The 24,523-nt window shown below is 40.9% G+C and overlaps 1 protein-coding gene across 1 annotated transcript in view; it reads right to left on the reverse strand.

Annotated features, from left to right (window-relative positions):
* Nucleotides 1-257: 257 nt before the first annotated feature.
* Nucleotides 258-24,523, reverse strand: part of LOC145397009 (putative glutamate receptor) — a 107,091-nt gene continuing 82,825 nt past the window's right edge. The window contains exons 12-14 of the mRNA XM_080270230.1: nt 16,070-16,079; nt 696-811; nt 258-383 (exon numbers count right to left, since the gene is read on the reverse strand). Coding sequence (XP_080126356.1) covers nt 258-383; nt 696-811; nt 16,070-16,079 — 252 coding nt within the window. The remainder of the gene's footprint in view (nt 384-695; nt 812-16,069; nt 16,080-24,523) is intronic.

Below are 24,523 nucleotides of genomic sequence, written 5' to 3' on the forward strand. Positions count from 1 at the left end.
GGTGGTCTTGCTACGTGGAGTGAATGGAAGGTTTGAGACAGACAAGGGATGTGGTGGTGGCTTATTTAGACTGCTGGCTGGTGATTGGGTGGGGAATGTGTGGTTGTGGGTTGAATTCTGGTTATTGCTGAGATTTTTTTGTGGATCTCAAAAGAGAGAGAGAGAGAGAGAGAGAGGGGGGGGGGAGGAGACACTCACACAGAGACAGACAGCTACACAAGCCTGTCAATTATGTTCCTGTCTATCCAGCTTCAGGTTCACACAACAGGGAAGTGAGGAAGAGCATCCACATTTGTCCATCTTCCAGCAGCTTTATAAACAATTTCAAACAGCAGAATCAGCAGACCGACAGCGTGTCCACCAGCCAGAACTGCAAACATGCCCTGGAATGAGATTTGACGTCTTAGACCATCCACTCAGATGATTTTGTTAGATTAACGTTTGACCTAGCCCTGTTACCTTGATCTTTGACTTACTGTTCTAAAATAATTAGTAGGCTTGCTCATCCTCTTACCCTTAACTAAATGCAATTAAAATTGGGTAGGAACTATCTGAAATATTTTGTTCACACACACACACACACACACACACACACACACACACACACACACACACACACACACACAAAGTCAGAGCTCGAAACATAACACCCGTCATGAGCTGAAAGAATAAGCCATACAGCTATCAAGACCCACCCATAAGTTTGTGAAGGAGAGTGTTGTACTGACGGTGATCCTGGTGGGTAGGTTGTGGCAGGAAGTGATGTTGGGTACCACGGTCTTGATCCACTGGTACTGCAAGCCAGCCTCAGCTATAGAAGACATTCTGTACAACACAAAAAATATATATATTTTTTAATGTGTCCGTCTCTGGGTGTAAACTTAACGGCCCATGCCCTGAATACCATCAGCCCTCTTACATACTATTCACCTCCACATGCCACTACTTCAGTCCATACTGAATACATGCTAGGGTTGTCTCATACAGGATTTTTGTATTGTTATTAGTGGATGTTTTTATGAAATGTTGGTGGGTCTTATGGCATATCAGTAAGGTCTGCATTAACACAATTCACTTAGTAGTACAAAAGTGCCCAGCATTACATACACGAAGTCCTGGGCACTTTGTAATGGGCATCCCCCCCCCCAGTTGCGTAGTACTGAGTATGCGTTCAGGCAAACCCCTAGTTCAACCCTTGCCCAGCTGGGAGGGGATTAAACTGAGCCTTGTTGAACTGGGCATCCCCCCCACCCATTGCATAGTACTGGGCATGCCTTCAAGCATCCCCTACTTCAACCCATGACCAGGGCTATGCACGCGTAGTCCTGGGCAGGGGTTGTACTGCCCATCCCTATTATTAGGTCACATACCTCCTGTCCAAATCTACACAGGGCTGAAGAGTTTTAATCACTGTGGGGCAGACTTCTGCCTTCCTAGGTGGGTGGTGGAAAACTGACCAAAGTGAGTGGCCTTGACCAACTTTCATCTGGCGAAAGACTCTCTCTCTCTCTCTCTCTCTCTCTCTCTCTCTCATCATTCTGTTTTCTATCTAATTTCTTCTTTTTATTCTCCACAATAACTACCGTTAACACCACCACTACTATTACCTGATTTAAGAAACGTCTTTTTATGTAAAGTCTATCTATCTATAGCCCGACGCCCTAATCCCGCGAAGGGTGGCCCAGACAAAACGCCTCCAAGTTGCTCTATCACCCACCATTTGACTACTCTCCCCCCAAATCACCTCCCCTCCCTTATATACCTCTCAACTCCATCCCTCCACCTCATCCTCAGTCTACCCCTCCCTCTCCCTCCCTCCACCTCACCTACATACACCCTCTTAGTCAGTCTTTCATTCTCCATTCTCTCCACATGTCCGAACCACCTCAGTGTATTTCTCCTAATCTTCTCAACCACATCAACATCCACCCCACAACATTCCTTCACTTCTTCATTCGTCAACCTGTCCCTCCATGTCACTCCACGTGCTCCTCTCAAGTATCTCATTTCTACAGCTTTCACTCTTGACTTGTTCCCCTCTTGCAGGGTCCATGCCTCGCTTCCATACGTCAGGGTAGGGATCACAGTACTATCATGCAGTGACTTCTTAACTTCCATACTCACCTCCCTATTCCTCATCACTGCTTTCAGTGAACCAACAACCTTCCTTCCCTGCTGTACCCTTTCAAACACTTCATCCCCCAAAGTTCCATCTTTACTCATCACACTACTCAAGTACTTAAATGCACACACGTTCTCCATATCCTCACCATCCAACCTTATTGTACATTCTGTGACTTCATTCCTCTCAAACACCATAACTTTACTTTTGTTTACATTAACTTTCAACTTCCTCCTCCTACACACTGTCCCAAATTCATTCACCAAACCTTGCAACTCCCATTCATCTTCACTCAACAATACTGTATCATCAGCAAACAGCAACACCGGAATCTTCCAAATCTCACCCTCATTCATCAGAGCCACCCCCACATCCACTGCCCTACCTTGCACCTCCTTTACAACCCCATCCTTGTATATATTGAACAGCCATGGGGACATCACACAACCCTGTTTCAGTCCCACATTAAGATCAAAGAACTCACTCAGCTCACCATCCACTCGCACCGTAGCCCTAGCTCCTTCGTACATACTCTTCACACCACTCAACAATTTCCCCTCCACTCCATATATTCTTAGTACCTTCCACATACCTTGCCTATCTATTCTGTCATAAGCTTTCTCCAAGTCCATGAAGGCAGCATACACTTTCTTTCCCTTCTCTAGATACTTCTCCACTAAACATCTTAGAACAAATATCTGATCTACACACCCTTTTCCATTCCTAAATACCCCTTGTTCTTCAACTAGCTCCTCAGTCATATGCCTAACCCTATCAATGAGTATTCTACCATATATTTTACCAGTCACACTAAGAAGGCAAATACCCCTATGGTTACCACATACTTCTCTCTCCCCCTTTCTTTTGTATAAAGGAACGATTATACCTGATTTCCAGTCCTCTGGAACCCTTCCCTCATCCCAAGCCAATCTACACAACTTCCATATCCACTCCACAACAATCTCACCCCCATACCTCAGCATTTCACCACACACTCCATCAATTCCTGGGGCCTTTCCCAACTGGATCTTCTTCATTGCTTCCACTACTTCTGCCCTACTGATCTCTTCCTCCCTCCTCTCATCTCTTCTTCTCCCAGCCATTCCCCAATCACTTATACTCGCACTGCTCTCACTCTCTTCATTCAACAAATCCTCAAAGTGCTCCTTCCATCTCCTCAATTTCTCTCTCTTCCCCACCAACAATCTATTATTCCTATCTTTCACTCCCCTACTATTTCCCCTTTCACACTGCCTTACTTTCTTTACCTCCTTCCAAAACAATTTCTTACTCTCCCTCCATTTCAAACTCAGATTCCTCCCAAACTCTTCTTCCACTTTCTTCTTACTCTCCTTCACCAGTCTCATCACCTCTCTTCTCCTGCTCACATATACCTCTCTCTTCTCTCTCTCATCTTCTCCCCTACCTCTACTCGCTAACCATTCACTATATGCATTCTTCTTTTGTTCTACAGCTCGTTTCATCTCATCATTCCACCATGCTATCCCTTGCACACCCTTGCATCTCCTCCTCACTCCACAAACCACCTCACACGCTGCGCCTATCTCTTCCATGAATATCTTACATACGTCTTTCACCCCTTCAATCTGCTCTAGCTCATACCTTCCCAATCTTTCTTCCACTATGCTCTTATACTATGCCATTCTCTCACTATCTTGCAAATTCTCCACTCTTTTCACAGGAGCTGTTTCCTCCTGTCTTCCCCTTCGTCTCCTCAACCATTTTCTTTGTAGCTTTACCTTGGCCATCACTAAGTGATGGTACGAGACTCCTTTCCCCCACCCTCTCCAAACTCTTGCATCCAACACTTGTCTTCTCATTCGCTCATCCACACACACATAGTCTATCATTGCCTTTCATTCAACAACTTCACCATCCATCCTTCTCATTACTCTCCATGTATACCAGTGGATCATCTTATGCCGACAGTAGGTGTTGGCTATTGCCAACCCCTTACCAGCACAGATGTCCACCAATGCACTACCATTCCCATCTTCTTCAGCTGGCACACCCCACTGACCAACCACTCCATCCAGTCGTACATTCCCAACTTTGACATTCATGTCTCCAGTCAAAAACACTCTCTCGTTCCTCTCAAATTTGTCCATACATGCTTCTACTCTCACCCAAAACTCATCTTTCACTCTTGCCACTCGGTCCTCTGTCAGAGCATACACACATACAATCGCCCACGCTTGTATACCTACTTTCATCCTCACCCATACAATCCTTGCACCCATTGTTCCATACTCTCTTATATTCTCCTTCCACTTCTTGCTTATCATCAGATATACTCCCTCTCTTGCCCTCTCATTCTCACTGACTCTCTCACATATACCTAAACCATATTCCCATTCTCTCATCCTTTCACCTATCCATTTAGTTTCAGTCAATCCACATATATCCACTTTTGCATCCTCAAGCACCTGAACAATCTCTCTCTCTTTCACTTCATCATTCACTCATCTCACATTCCATGTCCCCACCGTCAGAATGTCCATTCCTTAGTCGTCAACGTATGGTCCGTCCTGGTCCGAGGCGCTTTATTAGCTTGTTTAGTTAGTTCTTTTTACAGGGTGGGGCAGTAACCTACCACCAACCCTTTTGGTCACCTCGTACGACAAGCAGGGATACTGGGGGAGTATTCTTATTCTTATTCCTATTGCTCACATCCTAAACCGAGACATATCAGGCAGTGTGCATCATTCAGGTACAGTGGGTCTGCACATTTAAAGCAAAATATCACGGGTATCTTGTGTGGCTAACTCTGTGTTTCCCAATGTTAGAAGTTAATGGTACTATTATTACCACGATTAGAAAAATAATTACTGTCTGTTCAGTGAAATGGCGGAGGACAGGACGACGTGGAGGCGATTTCTTTGTGGCCACCCCAAATGGGATTGAGGCGTCTGGCAATAGATAGGTAGAAAGACTGTCTGTTCATCTGTTTTTTTTCTCTCTCTCACCTACACTCCCTCACTAATGACCCCAGGTTGTAATATCTTGACCATTTTTCATTTAGCTGTCACCTACTAAGGATTTCAGGGGCAGTGTCCAACTGTTTTTTTTAAATAACGTCTCAACAAAGCGTCGGACAAGGATTTAACTTTGGCAGTGCATGTTTGAGACCCCGACCTAATTTGTAAAATTATGTTTTTGTACCAAATGTGTATGATTAAGGCATTTATAAGAATAAATGTAGGGTAAACTTAGCTAAAATCGTCAGAGGCATGTAGCGAGGCTAGCTTCGGTCACGATACAAGCCCCGCCCACAATTCGGAACGTGACGTCGGTGTGACGTAGTAGTAATCACCGACGCAAGTGGCAGTTCTGTCTTTATGTAAGCTGCTTCAGATTCAATGCCTCAGGGTTACTCATATTTCTGAGCTGCGGCTGATTTTTAGAGTGACTGTACATCCCTCCAGACTCCCTATTAGTACATAGTATATGCATCGCCCTCTTACACATATTGTGACTTAAAACAACGCCGAGAAAAGAAAGGGATATGATAGAGAGAGAGAGAGAGAGAGAGAGAGAGAGAGAGAGAGAGAGAGAGAGAGAGAGAGAGAAAGTAGAGTATGTGGGGGGTGGGGGTTAGAAAGATAGAAATGCCCCTTGCGTCGGTGATTACTACTACGTCACACCGACGTCACGTTCCGAATTGTGGGCGGGGCTTGAATCGTAACCGAAGCTAGCCTCGCTACATGCCTCTGACGATTTTAGCTAAGTTTACCCTACATTTACTCTTATAAATGCCTTAATCATACACATTTGGTACAAAAGCATAATTTTACAAATTAGGTCGGGGTCTCAAACATGCACTGCCAAAGTTAAATCCTTGTCCGACGCTTTGTTGAGACGTTATTTAAAAAAAACAGTTGGACACTGCCCCTGAAATCCTTAGTAAGAGAAAATAAATAATGATGACCGTGAATGATAAATATCAAGAAATACACGTCTCACCTCCCTCTCTTTCTCTTCATTTTTTTTTTTCCTTATTCCCTGTTTTCTGCAGTCAAAATCACCCTTCAGCTAGAATTTTACAGCTTTATTATTGATCATAATTGGAAAAATAATTAATGTCTGTCTGTCTGTCTGTCTCTGTCTCTGTCTGTCTGTCTGTCTGTCTGTCTGTCTGTCTGTCTCTCTCTCTCTCTCTCTCTCTCTCTCTCTCTCTCTCTCATTTGTTTTCCTCCTATTACAATAGTCAAAATCACTATTACAGGTGAAATAACGACCACTAATATTACCATGCTTGGAAAAAATAATTAAACAAAATTAAATGGGTAAGAACAAGAACAGTAATCTCCCTTTGTGAGAGTGTGTGCGTCTGTAATAATCTGACCACATCTCGAAAGGACCTATGAAGCTGACAGTTGGCAGTTGAGGCTTTCAGGGTTTATAAAGCCACTGATAAACTCTGGGGGCTTCCTTTCATCATGGTACGTCCAGAGACCCACACCGAGAAGTGTGGCAACAAGATTAACATCAAAACCGGCCACACCTGCGTGAAATGTCCAGATTGTGTGCGATTCTTCAACATTTTTGACCAGAGTTATCACAGACAATCCTGTTTACAAGGTGTGTAATCGTAAACACTGAAGAGTGAATACCCTATATACCTCTTCTTGTTAAATGGTTTCACAGTATCATTGTATGTGGCCTTCATGGATTTGGAGAAAGTATATGACAGGGTCGATAGACAACGATTGTGGAACGCATTAAGAAATATATGGAGTAGATGGGAAGTTGTCGTAGGCCGTGAGGAGTAGGTATGAGGGTGCTAAGGCTGCAGTGCATGTGGATAGTGAACTGAGAGAAATTTTTCTGTTTGGAGGTTGGATTGAAATAAGGATGTGTCATGTCTCCATGGTTGTTCAATCTGTATATGGATGGGGTAATAATAGAGATAAAAGGTAGGGCAGTGGATGTTGGAGTGGTCCTAGTGAGAGAGGGCAGTGTTTGGAAACTCCCCGTACTGTTGTTTGCAGATGATACTGTGTTGTTAAGTGAAGACGAAGAGGAGCTGCAAGGCTTGGTGGATGAGTTTGGGAGAGTGGAGGGGAGAGGGAGGGGGAGACCAAGGATGAGATGGGGGATGGAGTGGAGAGGTATATGAGAGAGGGGATGTGAGCTGTGGGCAGGGCATTGAAATGGTGGGGTCAGGGTGACATGGAGACGATTTGTTTGTGACCATCCTTTATGGGATTAAGGAGTCTGGCAATAGATAGATAGATAGAAATTATTAGGAAGAAACCTTAAGGGAAAAAAAAAACACCGCTGTTCACAGGTGGAGTAGGGGGAACTTCAAAGAAGTTAAGACGGCCCCATCTCCCTGGAAACACAACAACTTATGATGATGATGGGGTTACTGCCTCTACAAATGGAGGTTGTGGTCACACCCTTTACAAGCAGGGGGGTTGTGGTCGCAGCCTCTACGAGCTGTGAGGATGTCCCTACACCCTCTACAGGTAGGGGTGATGGACATACGCCTTCGTCATCTATACCATCAAGCTCAAGGTCATTTTTTAAAGGCCTGTTACAAGAGGTCAGATTTACTTCTCCAGGAGATTACACTCAGGACCCTGTAGGGTTCTTAACAGATTTTGCTACATTTTTCAGTCGCCTTAATCAAAATGTAATGAGGCAGATGCAAGCACCATCTGTTGGTATATACTTAGTACTGGCAGTTGTTTTAAGACGGGAACCTGTTTTAGAAGGGGAAGATACAACCAGAACTCACTATATTCACACTCCACGAGTTTTCATTACTCCCAACACTATAGGACAAACACTGGAGGAGGTGAAACAGTACATATTAAACCATATAGAAAATGTTCTCTTAGCCACCGAGGGGAGTGGATTTGTATTAATCTACACCAAATATTTAGAAATACATATAATTATAACGTTGTTCCTCATTCTATACGTACATAAGTAGAATTCGCCACTGGAGTAAGAGGAAACATGCAGATATTTAATCCTCGACTTATAACAGGAATGCTTGTATAATACAATGATTGGATGCTCCTAATTTTCTATCCATAATAAATGGAGGGATATGCAGCGTCGAGTGGTTTCATGGGAAAAATGTGGTACTTTGATAAAGTTTCCTCAAGGGAAAGAGATTTTTTTGTACTCCCTTGATCAGTTAGAAACTCAAAATGAAATAAGTATTAATATTTATAGCCTGAATAATAAACATCCCTACGAATTGGCTATAGTCAGAATAGGGAGCAAGAAGTATGAGGACAAAGTAAATTTACTTTTACTGGACAACAAACACTGTTGTCTTATAAAAGATTTAATGAAATTTCTTCAGGTTTTTCTACATAAACGTCAACCTATGAGTCCCTTCATCTGTGATATGTGCTTTTCGGAATTTACTGGGAAGGAGGAGAAGGTTTCACAGTCTCAGTATTGATGCTCTCGACAGAAAGAAGTAATTCCTGAGTCAGGTTCCACCATTAAATTTAAAAATTGGTGGAAAACAATGTCCCCTGATTTTGTGTGCTTCTATGATTTTGAAGCCCGACTGAAGGATGGGGGTGATAAGGATCATATTGTCTGCACACATCACGCTATAGCATATGCCTGTATCATTTTGGATAGAGGTGATAATTTAGTAGATTCATATGTTGGACTCGATGTAGTCACACATTGCATAGATAAAGTAACCTTCTCTTATGAGGAGTTACAAAGTCAACACAAATTTCCCATCCATATGACAGACGAGGATGAGGAAAATTTTCAAAGGCAAATGATGTGTCAGTTATGACTCAGCATTTGTTAACGATAGTGGCACATACAGACACCATGTACATTACAGGCAATTAAACAATTATTTAAGGGCTCTGTGCAGGAAATGTAATATGCAGATAAAAGATATCTCTGATAGGCTAATTACCACTGTTCATAATGTCTTATGATTTGGGGTTAGTCATTAAGATAATGAACCAAGACCTCCCCAGTAACCTGCTTTGCAAACAGACACTTAAGTTTTTTAAGGTTGATATTGGCAAGCTGAGATTCATCGATAGTTATGATTTTATGAGTAGGAGTCTTGCTGATTTGGCTAAGGTACACATCTGGAAATTCCCTCAAATTTACTGTGGAAATACTTGAAGAAATGGATGAATCCTTTCTGGGAAGCAAGTACAGTACTTCCATATGAACATCGTTCTGAGACTGATTAGCTTGAAGATCATGGTTTACCACTCATTGGTGCATTTTACAGTTCACCAAAAGGAAGCTGCATCACAGAGGAAGAGTATGATCATGCATCAAAAGGATGGTCAATGGCTGGTTGCTCTAGCCTCAATGACTCTCTCATGCTGTACCTTAAAGTAGACTGTGGTCTACCAGCTGATACGTTCACAAACTGGCATAGAACTTTGCAGCAACAATACCATCTAGATATAGTTAATTATGTCTCCCTCCCTTCATTCAGCACCGATGGCTGGCTGAAATCTTCAAAAATACAAGTTCAGCTCATCAGTGATAGGTCTCTGATTCACCTCCTTCAGAATAACATCCGAGGTGGTTTCACTACGGTTGTTTGCCGCTTCATGAGAGCTAAAAACAAATTCACCAACCCTAATTTTGATAGTTCAAAAGATATTTCATTTTTTAAATGTTATTTTGACTTTGTCACTCTATGCCTCTATAAAGACAGAATCGCTTCCCATCGGTGATATAAAGAAGCTTAGTGACAGTGAGATAAAAACATTTCTTGATAAGGGAATTGAAAGGCAACCTACTGATGGTATGTTTGGGTACTGGGTTCTGTGTGACACTCTACCAGTGTCTGCAGAGGTTGCTTAGTTAGCTGATGATTTTCCTCTGGGCTTAGAGCAAAAAAAAACATTACTTATGATGATCTATCACCCTATTCTAAATACCTATTAGAAAAGGAAGGTAGACAATATCATAGGTTTCATAAAAAAAAATTGTAGTTTCTCACTCAGCAAAGTACAACTATCTTATAGGTCTACCTTTGTTGCACTTATATATGAGTCATGGTCTGAGATTAGCTACAGTGATCTCAGCGTTAATTTTTAGACAAGAACCATATTTAAAAGCGTACATAGAACGAAACATTCAGCTAAGGAATAATCCCTCAACTAAGGACAAAAAAGCTATGTATAAGCTAATGTCAAATTCACTGTTTGGGAAAACTTTATTCAATCCCCAGAGATATGGCACCAAAACTAAAGTTTGCCGAAACAGGAAAGAATTCCTAAAACGTGATAGGAATCCTTTCTTCAGAAGGGTGAGACCCTTAAAAGAAAATCGAGAAATAACAATCTATCAGTCTCCCAAAATAGAACTGTCTCATGCCCAGTTTGTGGGATCTCAAATTCTTGAGTTGGCCAGGGTAAAGATGTATCATTTTTGGTATGATGTTCTCACAAAGCACTATGGGGAAAGAGTCAAAGCAGTGTACTCAGATAGAGACAATTTTGTATTTTCACTTGAGTGTGAAGATATATTCAGTGAATTACAAAGGTATCCTCTTGTGGACTGGATAGATATATCTAATTTCAGTCCCCAACATCCTTTGTACAGTGATGCACGTAAAGGACAGTTGGGTCTGTTAAAAAGTGAGGTAGGGGAAGAACTGATAGTTGAAGCATGTTGTCTGAAGCCAAAATTATACTCCTTACTTTTGCAGTCAGGCACAGAGGTGATAACTGGTAAGGGTATTCCTAGTTATGACAGGATAAAACTTAAACATCAAGAATACAAAGACACTCTTCTGGGGTCCAATAAGATTCATTATGTTAGAGCCACCAGTATATCTAACCGGCAGGGACAGATCACCAAGCTATCAGTAAACAAGAGAGGCTTGAGTGAATTTGAAGATAAACGTTATTATTTGTCCCCTACTCAGTCAGTCAGCTATGGGCATCCTTTGGCTAATAACATTCAAGTAAAAGGAGGGCAAGAAGATGATGAAGAAGAAGAAGAAAAAGAAGAAAGAGATGGGAAGGAGCTTCCATCTCTGTGGGGGTCACGACTCATCCCCATTACCCAACAGTATTTCCTATGCAAGCGAAAACAGGGGCCGGTGTTATATGACAGACGAAGGAAAAAGAAAAATGGTAAATATTTCCTGGATAGGGAAGCTACTTCATGATCTTTGTGGGTATTTGTATCATTCTTTTCATAGATAATTTGTATGCAAATCAGATATACTGTATATATTGTACTAAAAAAACCTTTACTGATAATATGTAAATAAGTGTCTGCAGTGTTCATGTTTTATTTATTAGGTAAGGACTTTTTAGTTTTCTTTCAGTGTGTGTTTAAAGACCTTTCCTAGACAGGGAAGCTACTTCATGATCCATTATGAGGGTGTTTGTATCATTTTTTTCATATATAATTTGTATGCAAAATCCTATATACTGTATATACTGTAGTAAAAACCTTTCCTGATAATTGTAACTAAAGTGTCTGCAGTGTTCATGTTTTATTTATTAGGTGAGAACATTTTAGTTTTCTTTCAGTGTGTGTTTAAACACCGTGGAGAACGTTTATATATCAGAACATACTGATATATTCCGTGATCCTGCCAGAATTATTGTGGCGGGGTTTTCAAACTCAGGAAAAACCGTACTGATTACCCATCAAATATTATGCAGAAAAGTTTTCAAAAATATTTATCTGTGGTGTAAGCTATCACCCTCTTCAAGATGATCCAGTCATTGGTCGTAAAGTTTCTGTGCACAAAGATATAATTGACCCTTCAGTACACTCAACTCCACAAGGAAAATCACTACTCATATTAGATGATTTGTATTTAAAGGCAATGCAGAGTCAGACTGTAGCTGAAGCATTCATCAAGGGACGTCATTCAAACCTGAGTGTTGTATTAATATCTCAAAACCTTTTTATGAAAGGTTCCTTTTCTCGTGATACGTATCCCTTAATGCTACGTATTTATTTACTCCTACGAATGCGTGACTTGGGTCAGGTGGAATGTTTAGCTCGTCAGATATTTGGTAAACAACATGTGGCAGATATTCTTGACGTATGCAGGCGAGCCGTTATCAATAAACTTTATGGGTATTTACTGATTTATCTATAAAAACTCCCCCACAACTGCAATTTAGATCAAACAATGTTGGAGAGCCTCCTTGTGAAGTAGTCTATCTATCTATCTATCTATTGCCAGACGCCTCAATCCCGCTTGGGGTGGCCACAAACAAATTGCCTCCAAGTCGCCCTGTCCCCCGCCATTTCACTGCCCTGCTCCCAACTCACACACCCCTCTCTCATATACCTCTCCACCCCATCTCTCCATCTCATCCTCGGCCTCCCCCTCCCTCTTCCCCCATCCACCTCACTCACATACACTCTCTTCGTCAGTCTTTCACCCTCCATCCTCTCCACATGGCCAAACCACCTCAGTGTGTTCCTCATAATGCTTCCTATCACATTCACATCAACACCACAACGCTCCTTTATATCCTCATTCGTCAGCCTGTCTCTCCACGTGACTCCAGAGTCTCCTCTTAAATAACTCATTTCCACTGCTCTCACTCTTGACTTGTGTCCTGCCAACAATGTCCAAGCTTCACTTCCGTACGTTAGAGTTGATATCACAATACTCTCATGTAGTAACTTTTTCACTTCCATGCTCACTTCCCTGTTTCTTATCACTGCTTTCAAAGAACCAGCAACCTTTCTTCCCTGCTGTACCCTTTCAAGCACTTCACCCTCCAAACCTCCATCCTTACTCATCACACTACCCAAGTACTTAAACATACTCACATTTTCCAATTCCTCATCATCCAACCTCGCTGTACATTCACTAACTTCACCTCTCTCAAAGACCATCACTTTACTCTTCCCTACATTCACCTTTAGATTCCGTTTCTTACACACTCTCTCAAACTGATCCACCAAGCCTTGCAACTCCATTTCATCTTCACTGAACAACACAGTATCATCTGCAAACAACAGTACAGGGAGTTTCCAAACACTATCCTCTCTCACCAGGGCCACTCCAACATCCACTACCCTACCTTGTACCTCTTTTATTATCCCATCCATGTACAGATTGAACAACCATGGAGACATAACACATCCCTGTTACAAACCAACTTTCGAAGAGAAAAATTCACTTAGTTCACCATCCACACGCACTGCAGGCTTCGCACCATCGTACATACTCTTCACAGCATTCAACAACTTCCCATCTACTCCATATATTCTTAACACTTTCCACATTCCTTGTCTATCCACCCTGTCATATGCTTTCTCCAAATCCATGAAAGCCGCATACAACTTCTTTCCCTTCTCTAGAAACTTTTCCACTAAAGATCTAAGAATGAATATCTGATCTACACAAGGTCTTCCCTTCCTAAAGCCTCCTCGTTCTTCTCCAACTAATTTCTCTGTTCTTTCTCTAACTCTGTCTATAAGTATCCTACCATACACTTTTCCTATTATACTAAGAAGACAAATGCCCCTATGATTACCACACACTTCTTTTTCCCCTTTTCCTTTGTACAAGGGAATAATTATACCTGACTTCCAATCCTCTGGGACTCTACCTTCCTCCCAGGCCAATCTGCACATTTTCCACATCCATTCTACTACTATCTCTCCCCCATGCTTCAGCATTTCACCACACACTTCATCAATTCCTGGGGCTTTCCCCGATTTAACTTTCTTCATTGCTTCCACAACTTCTATCCTACTGATTTCTTCCTGTCTTCTCACCTCCCTCCTTCTCCCAGCCATTCCCCAGCCACTTATACTCGCATTACTTCCATCCTTTACGTTCAACAATTCTTTAAAGTGTTCTCTCCATCTGCTCACTTTTTCTCCCTTCTCCACTAGTAATCTACCATTTTTATCTTTCACTCCCCTTCTAACTTCACTTCCACCCTGTCTTGCTCTTTTCACCTCTCTCCAGATCATTTTCTTACAGTCCCTCCACTTTACACTCAAATTCCTTCCAAATTCCTCATCCACTCTCTTCTTACTCTCTCTTACTAATCTTTTCACTTCTCTCTTTCTTTCTACATATAACTCTCTCTTCCGCCTCTCAACTTCTTCCACGCCCCTATTTCTCATCCATTCATTGTATGCTTTCTTCTTTTGTGCCACAGCCTGTTTCACCTCTTCAGTCCACCACGCTGTTCCTTGCACCCCCCTCCGTCTTCTCTTCCTTCCACACACCAGATCACATGCTGCACATATTTCTTCTGTAAATATCTTACACACACCTTCCACGTCTCCCATCTGCTCCACTTCATATTTGCCCAATCGTTCCTCCACTTCTCTTATACTCTGCCTTTTTCACATCCTCTTGTAACCTTTCCACTCTCCTTGCAACTACTCCTTCCTCTCGTCTTTCCCTTCTTCTATTCCTCCATCTTACTTGCATTCTAATTCTGGCCACCACCAAGTAGTGGTCAGAAAGTCCACTCCCCCAACCCCTATACACTCTTGCATCCGTTACACGTCTTCGCATCCTTTCATCCACACACACATAATCAATCATTGCCTTCCTTTCATTCAGTTCACCACCCACCTTTCTCATCACTCGCCATGTATACCTGTGGATCATTTTGTGCCTGAAGAGGGTATTGGGTATGACCAACCCCCTCCCAGCACAAATGTCCACTAACGCACTGCCATTCTCATCTATCTCAGCAGGCACACCCCACTCACCAACTATTTCATCCACCTTCACATTCCCAACTTTACCATTCATATCACCAATCAAAAACACTCTCTCATTCCTTCCAAACTTTTCCATCCACACTTCTACATTTGTCCAGAACTCTTCTCTCACTCTTCTAGCACGATCTTGCGTTGGTGCATATACACACACAATCGCCCACATTTGTATTCCAACTTTCAACTTTACCCACACAATCCTTGACCCAACTGATCCATACTGTCTTATGCTCCTCTTCCATCTTTTACTCACAACTATACATACTCCTTCCTTTGCCCTCTCATTCTCACCTACTCCTGCACATATACCCCATCCATACTCCCATTCTCTCACACTTTCTCCTCTCCATTTTGTTTCAGTTATTCTACATACATCCACTTTCGCTCCCTCAAGCACCTGGACAATCTCTCTCTCTTTCACCTCATCATTCGCTCCCCTTACATTCCAAGTTCCAATTACCATGTCCTTTGTCCGATCCTTGGTCGTCATCGTTTGATCAGTCCTTGTCCGAGGCTTATTGTTTGCTTTTTTAGTTAGTTGTTTTCCGGGGAGGGGCACTAACCCTCCGCCAACCCTTTTAGTCGCCTTTTACGAGAAGCAGGGATACTGGGGGAGCATTCTTGAAAAAAAACCCTACCCCCAGGGGGTAACCAGCGCTTGCAACTGCGTGAGTACAGCAGCTTACCAATTGAGCCATTTAGGCACCTATGGAAATTAATAGCTTACTTTGAAACACATACTATGATCCCACATCACATGCATCCTTGGGTAGTATTGAAAAATTATATTGGGCTGCCAAAAAAATAAACACTCTACTGACTAAAACAGATGTGAAGAGATTTTTAAAAGGTTCTGCTGTATAGTTTATACTCTGCATAAATTAAAAAAAAAAAAAAAGATTCCCACGACGAAACATTGTAGCAGCAGGACCCCGCAGTATTCTGGCATGTGACCTGGCTGATTTGAGTCATTTACAGAGGGAAAATAACGGTGTACAATATTTACTGGTATGTGTAGATGTCTTCTCACGTTTCATGTTTGTCCATCCCATTCAACGAAAAACTGGAGCTACTGTAACTAAGGCTCTTTTCAATCATTTTAAGTAAACCAGAGTCACAGGGTTACTCAAGACTATTCACAGACAGGGGGGCAGAATTTTATAACAAAACGCTGGACTCTTATTTGAAGAGGAAGAATATTATTCTGTATAGTGTTTACTCACGACAGACAAAGGCTAGTCTCTGTGAGCGTGCCATAAGAACTCTGAAGCACAAAATTTATCGGTATTTAACTGCATACAAAACTTTAAACTACCTACCCATACTAAGTACGCTGGTAAGCACTTACAATCTCACCCTCATCGAGGCTTGAAGGGCAAGACACCTAGTGAAATTCACAAGCTAACAGACCCCGGAGACTGACGAAAGCAGTTTACATTAATGTATATAAAGCCTGTCAAACGTAAAAAAACAGTTGGTTCACATTTGGCTGTAGGGGACTTAGTACGAATAGTGACTTCGTCCAGGAGCAAGAGCTTTGCAAAAGGATTTACTATACAGAATACAGAAAAGATATTTCGCATTACTAAAATACACATGAGTAAGTCAGGAATTCATACCTATGAGCTGGAAGACTGGGGTGGAGAAGCAATCAAGGGAATATTTTACAGAGAAGAAATAATCCCTGCTTTAGCCCCAGAAACCTACCCCATTGAAATATTAAAGAGACGGAGAAAGAAAGACGGCTCTTTGCAGTATTATATTCACTGGAAATCACATCCAGATCGCTTTAACGAGTGGATAGATGCCTTGGAGATATAGAACACCACTGATCTCCCGCCATCGTAATTTTATTCAGTTTCTGAAACAAACCAAGCCAAAGCTGAGGAGGAAATTAATTTGCAAGTGTCGCAAACCAGAGTTAGACTGCTTATCAGAGATATTTGCAAATTTCTTGAAGAAATACTTACCAAGAGATACAAAGGTAATAAGGAAGGTTCGTCCACACCAGTCTGTAATTCGAGAGATTGCTTTGAAACAAACACCTTTAAAGTGAAAAAGTCAGATCTTTACCTCTACTACTGGAGGGTCTTTTCTAAGCATCTTGCTACACATTGCCACTACTGTATTAGGGAATCTTCTTAAATAATGACAGTCAAAGAATTCTGCCCAGTACCAAGGTCTCAGGCAGAAACCATTCTTTATACATCTGCCATTCAAACACCCCAGGAAACTGCTTATCCTAAAGCTTCCCATGTAACTGTCCTGAGTCAGCCTTCAAATACAGAACATCGTCACTCACTCGAGGACACAATCAAAATACTACTCAAACCAGAAGTCCATCAGTATGCTTTTGGTATCTTGTCATATTTACGACACCATCCTTTAGTATACGGGGATGATATGGGTAATCTGATGTCTCCAATTGGCAGCATTAATATTATAGATGTAATTCAGTACTGGGTTACCCGAAACAACACGTTTGATTCAGGTAAAATAACTGACTTACGAACTTTGGGGAAACTTGCAGATTTACCCGAGGCTTATATCAAGAATCCAAAGGCAAAGAAAATACTATTTGGGGGTGGGGCCACATCTCATCATTAAAAAAATAAAGCAAAACTTTAAGGTGGGATCCATATTAAGTCTTTCATTACAGACTGCAGGAACAATCTGCCTTGAGATCGATTAAGGAAATACATTTGGCCCATGATCTTGCTAGACATAGGGCCACGATTATCAACCCCCTTTTTGAGATTTGTAAAGTTGGAAATCTACCAGAGGATTACTTTTTGCAAGGTATGGATTTAGATGTTTCCACTCTAAGTCTGAATGATAAGGATAGTGACATTCATCTTCAGTATTATCAACAACAATACCATCGTTATAGAGAGGTGGCTCTTTAATTGTTTACTGTCAAGTCATTACTGGATGATTTGGAGCCGTACGACAAGATTTGTAATTTAACTACATAGGAAACAATAGAAAAGGGGGAGTTCCCCACCCAGTTACAGCCTTGAAAGAGGTGAGTGAGTTTGTTGGTTACCACGCCCCATAAAAGGAAGTCCCAGGAGTTCAGCCGCCACACTTCGCTCCTAACACTCGCTCACACTTAAGAGACTCGGGATGGAGGCTGAGGGTACATTCCTCCAAACAGTGCACGGGGAAATAACTGACGATCATTATGACGTCAGAGATAATGTTATTTGTCTTATTGTGAATGCACTGGGAGTACGAAATTACAGCCTTTGTGCCGTTATTTCAGAAAAGTACCCTTATGCTAATCTATACTCCACTCAAAAAACCCTGTATAATCTTAACAGAGCCTGGGTTAAATAGTGGGATGAAGTTGGGTCTGTCAGAATGTTCAAAGAAACTAGCAGACCCTATATAATTACAGTACTTTAGTAGCCCACTGGGGTCCTGGCTCTGAACTAGAGACCAACAAGTCTGCCCAAGAGTTAATTAAAAAGTCTTCTGACCACCATTACATTCAGGGTCTCCAACTGGATACTTTGACTGGACGTGTGGGTAACTTAGCTCTATATGTTGAAGAGCTAAAACATATCGTACCCCATTTAGGTATTAAAAATTTATTAATACCTGTGGGGACTGGAAATGATCTGGATGGAGATATGTGGGCTTTAAACTATTTGCCTTTCTTTGAGAAGCTGGCAAAGTACTGCCAACGTATCAACATAAATTGTACAGTCGTTGACAGGAGAAATGTCTCTGATCATGAACCCGCAGTTGGAGTACGCGAGTGGTATCCACCACAACAACAACTAGCACAGCTTCCATCACAACCACAGCCTCTACCACAACTTTCATCACAACAATTACAATCTCTACCACAGCCTCCTTCCTACGAGGAGGTGTGGCTGGGGGGTCCAATGTTACTACCCCTCCTCCAGCATGAACCACTACAGCAGCAGCAGCACCAGCAGCAGCAACAAGAGCACCAGCAGTTGCTTCACCCCCAGCATGAGCCACCGCAGCAGCAGCAGCAGCAGCAGCAGCACCATGGACAACGCAAAGACCCACGAAAAAGACCTGCAGCAGCCTCAGATGAAGTGGAACCACTCAGTATCATTAAAAAAAAAAAATACTACAAACATTAATGTTAGAGTATTAAATGTTAATGATTATTCCCCTGCCTGCCAAGAAGCCATTGATCAATCAGGATTTTAAAGGAAAATCATTAATATAGAGGAATTACTTAAACCAATATTACTTAACAAATTAATACTTATCAAAACTAAGCATACCCAAATTTGATTACTAATAGTACTTTGTAAGATGTTTTGGAGAGACGGTATCTAATTCTAAGTACTGAAACACAGGTTTACTTAAGAAGCTCTTGCATACATACTCCTGATTACTACTAGCATTTAGTCATAATAGCCTGTAAGACGTTCCTGGGTGATTGTATGTAATTCTAAGAACTTTTTTGTTTTTTTGTTGATAAAAATTCTTATGTAAGTTGTTAATAAAAGAAATAAAACAAGATTTACAAATTGCTAGCTTTCTTAACCTATAAAACAATGGTATATAGTATTTTTTTGTTAGTATGTATTCTACAAGGTAAACAGACATGTCACTGAAAGACACTGATGACATATACCTCTATCTCTCTTCCATTGCAAGTGAAGATGTTTACCCAGATACTACCACAAAAAACTTGCAGAATCACATTATCCCACAGCAGCTAGATCCAAATCATGAATAGGAAGTTGGGTTAAGTAATATTTTATTCCCAAAATATCATTACTGTCTCAGAAATGGTGATCTGGAATGTAAAATTGGTTTTCAAGCACGAATTATGAGATCTGAAAACGAAGACTATGAGTACAATTTTTATAATTATATACCTGATATTTTTTTTTCCAACTTAAGCTCTAGCAAATTAGTATCTATAATCGAGTCCATTAACTATCAAATGTTGAAAGAACTTCAGGAAGTTATTCAAGAAACGTATGCTGATTATTTCCCTTACCAGCAAATATTGCATTATAACAACATAGATTGGGTTGTCATCCAAAAAATGGTAGTTGGGGATGATGCAGATCGTTTATACACCGAGTTATCAATGGAGTCTGCTCCTCAAATTGCCATAGTGCTGGGGTTTGAACCAAGAATTCGTTATTCAGTATTTAAAAAAACTGAAAAGGAAAGTCCTTCATCCTCGAATTCCAATCCTGTTAAAGTTATAGGTCAATATCCACCCAGATCTGATGGTTCCAATGATTATTTATATGTGTACTCTGACCTGGTTATCCCCTCACGAGTCTGGGGGCAAATTGTGAATATCCTTGATGCTATACCCCTACTGAATGATGTGACAAGTAAGGGTGTTAATCCTACAATGTACAAAACAATTAGCAGTTCAACCATAGAAGGTGTTGCCATAAAAATTACTAATCAGAATGATGGACCAATATACTTTGAAGACAATCACACTGATATCTGTATTTTACATATAAGACGTAGGTAAAGATGTTCACAGACTCATTACTGTTTTTTAAACCATGATGCGTACTAAACTGATTCCTCCTTCCGAAGATGAATTCTTCTTCCTATTCAAAGACCCATTCCTACTCAAACGAGGAGGGGCTCTAAGTGATATAACCACGTTTAGGAGTCGCGTATGAGTATACTACCAACGGGGGGCTGGTATTTTTGACTTTGTAAGGGGCATAGGGAAATGGGTATTATTATTATTTTTTTGTTTTATGAAAAATTTAGTTCCTGAAGCTCTGGGTATGGGACGAGATGTACTCGAGGATGTATCTAGTGCCAAGGCAAATCTGAAGGACTCTGAAACAGAGAGGTATTACAGCCCTGAAAGGTGTTGCTCAAAGAGCTGGCATGAAAGGAGGATGTAAACGAAAGTCAAGAAGGAGGCGGAAATTACGGAAATGTTATAAAATGGGTGAACTTGACTTGATATAGCTTAGAATAATGATTTGATTCTGGTAACATGTCTCTTGATGTTGCTTCGGGAGTGGGGTAAAATCCTGTCTCAGCAATTATTCATGTGCCATATCAGAAACGTGTCCTCGTCCTCACAAAGTCCAGATGATAGAATCATCAGTTGCTTCAAAGCAGGATATGGATGTTCTACCCATAAATGCAGCCTTTGATAAAAAAAAAAAATAAATAACTGATAAGTATATAGAACTTCGCATAGCTAGAGCTGATGGGTCATTCATTGATATGAGCACTCTAGCCTTCGAGATGAAATTACGAGTTACAAAATCCGATGGAGTTTCCGTACTCGTGGAAGATAATAATATAATCTTTGTGAATGCAGTATTACATACAGATTTAAAAATGTGTCCGTGTTTTTAAATGGGATTCTGGTTGAAAATAACTATTTGTATAATTATGCAGCCTTTATAAAATTGCTTACAACACTTAATCCCTCCAAAGTAGGGACTATTGGTAAAAACCGTTATTTACTTCATGATAAAAATGATAGTGGGATAGGAGATACTTATAATGAAGACTATTTTGTTGGGCTTAGTGATCAGGGAAAAAGGTTTCTTTCTTTAAGGAACATGGACTGCATCGTAGTCCACTACTGATGGAATGAAATGGGTTGGATGGATATTTATTTGATAACTCTGACGTTAATATTCGACTTGAACTTGCTAATCCGAGTTTTACAATCAACACTCATAAAAATGGGGGCAAAATGAACTCCGCATAGATATGTGTAAACTGTGGGTTGCTCGTGTCTTTCCTCAGCCGGCGGCCATGGCTGCATTTAATGCTTCGTTATCTGATCCAGGGTCGTTTGTAGAGTATGTGTATAATAGACAAGTGGTAAAACCATACGTCATTGCTCAAAATCAAAGTTCAATGACTGTTGACAACCCTTTGGAGAACTGTATTCCAAGCAAACTGTATTTGTGCTTAGTTGATATGGGAGCTTTTTCTGGATCGTATAATAAGAATCCTTTGTATATGACTCATGCTGACTTGTCAGGGCTGGCTGTAAGTGTGTGTGTGTTGATTCGTCCACCTTACTGAGAAGAGTGGACACGGGCAAATGGTGGAAACCCGTCAGAGATTTGTGCATGAATGGCTGTAAGTGTCAGTGGGAGAAGTCTGTATAACTTCACAGTCTCTTTTGCTTATCAGTTCACGTCACTGTACCATTATACCTTGAAGGCTCTAAATCTCAATCGAGATCACTTCCTTAACTATGAGGCCTGTACCAAGGGAAGAATGATTTTAGTTTTAGACCTATTGCCTGACGACGTTAAATATGCAATTGATCCTGAATACATAGGATATCGGAGAATAAAAATAACATTCAAGAAAGCCAGTGGGTTTAATCGTGTCCTGCTGCTGTTCGGAGACATTCAATTAATTCTAAGAATAAATAATGATCGGCAGATATATTCTGATGTGAGAGCTTAAAGAAAAATGAATGATCAAGAACTTGAAACTGCGGTTCGTAAAAATTTACCCCCTCACTGTATTAAGCAATTCTGGGGATGTCTTGCTGCTGATGAAATGATACATGTAAAAATACCTGACAAACTTGGACTTGTGTTTGTCATTGCTAACATATTAACCAATTCAGTCACTGGAGAATGGGTCACTGGATTTGTTTTTTTCATAAAGGATCATGTTATATATTTCCTTGATTCATATAGTCTTCTACCTAACCAGTACTCTGAACATTTTGTAACTTTTTAAGGAAATCATAAAACATTGAAATTGTGCACACAGCCCTCCCGCCTGCAGTTTCTTCCTATGTTTGTGGGGGCCAATGTATTAAAATTCCTACATGTCATATGTATAGAGGGTGTAAATAAATTGATGATGATAATCAAAAAGCAGTTCCGCCAACATAATTATGTCAAGAACGATAAACGGGTACTAAAATATGTGTATAAATACTTTCCTGTACTTCTCCCTGACTGCCGACGCACTGTCTGAATAAATATAATTACAAATAATGTTCGTTTTGCCTATGCAATGATATTCCGTGAAGAGTGTAGTCACTACATACTGGTAAGTATCAGTCCTTGCAATTCCATAATAGATAATGGGTGTATGACGGTACTTGTTGGTAATCTAGAGATGGATATATAAACCTCCGGAGGTGAGACTCCGACAGACATCTATGGAAAATGGGAGAACCGGGTGGGTAAGCGTCTTTGAAGAGGGACTCATGAAGTGTTTGTTTCACTGTATCTAAGAGTGATTTACTGGACTATTTTTTCCTTAGGTACAAGCCCGGGATGTAACCTATGGATGGCTATCAAACTCGAGCATAACTATGCGAAATCACGCTTAGCTGAATTGTAGTGTGATGAACATTTGGAAACACTGTGTGAGCCACACAAGATACCCATGATATTTTGCTTTAAATGTGCAGACCCACTGTACCTGAATGATGCACACTGCCTGATATGTCTCGGTTTAGGATGTGAGCAATAGGAATAACATTATTAATTAATGTCTTCAAATGTTTCACTTTATTTTTATTTGTACTTTATATGAAAAGACGTTTCTTAAATCAGGTAATAGTAGTGGTGGTGTTAACTGTAGTTATTGTGGAGAATAAGAAAAAATTTGAAAACAGAATGAAGAGAGAGAGAGAGAGAGAGAGAGAGAGAGAGAGAGAGAGAGTCTTTCGCCAGGTGAAAGTTGGTCAAGGCCACTCACTTTGGTCAGTTTTCCACCACCCACCTAGGAAGGCAGAAGTCTGCCCCACCGTGATTAAAACTCTTCAGCCCTGTGTAGATTTGGACAGGAGGTATGTGACCTAATAATGGGGATGGGCAGTACAACCCCTGCCCAGGACTACGCGTGCATAGTCCTGGTCATGGGTTGAAGTAGGGGATGCTTGAAGGCATGCCCAGTACTATGCAATGGGGGTGGGGTGGGGGGATGTGCATTACAAAGTGCCCATGACTACACATGTGTAGGGATGGACACTTTTGTACTACTTCAGTTCTTTAAACTGTTCCCTACTCCATCTAGGATTTGAAACTGCATCCATCGGGACTGCAAGCCACCTCTCTACCGACTCAGCCACCATCAAAAAGTTGTGTCAGGTGAGAAACTAGATTCAAAAGAGGAGGCATCATCAATTAAAAATAAATATCAGTAATTACGAGCAGTCCATGAGTCTGTTACCTAGGAAGAAAATGAGATCAGTATAAGTGTACGAAGCTTGAAAATACTCAGAAGCCTGAAGAGCAGTGAAATAAATCCTCAGAAAATACAATAGTGCCAATAAAACTTTTCGTGGTAAAGAAAGCAAGCCCATATATTGTGTTGCTTATTTTTACAACAATTCTGAGGAAAAATTATGGTTGGTCCGCATACTACGTTATATAATGGATTCAAGGGCGACGTAGAGATTAATATATCTATTTCTTATTACTATAGTTCTTTCACTTTAACTTGGTCCAGATTTTCGTCCTTCAAATATGTCGTCAGGCAACTTGGCCTGTGGTCTCGTTGATTAAGGAAGCTCCCCAGCACCTATACATATGCGATTTATTTCGTTTATTACTCCATACTATCCTCTTCCGTGTCATTTAAGTCATTCAAATATCATCATACTCAGCATAAATAACACACAAATTGATATTAACCACCCACATCAAAAAATAAATCGCCAAGGAAGAGATGCTAAGGAGCTTCCTAACAGACGAG

The sequence above is a fragment of the Coenobita brevimanus genome, chromosome 40 (assembly GCF_032717465.1).
Source record: "Coenobita brevimanus isolate Jiangsu-jjx chromosome 40, ASM3271746v2, whole genome shotgun sequence".
NCBI lineage: Eukaryota > Metazoa > Arthropoda > Malacostraca > Decapoda > Coenobitidae > Coenobita > Coenobita brevimanus.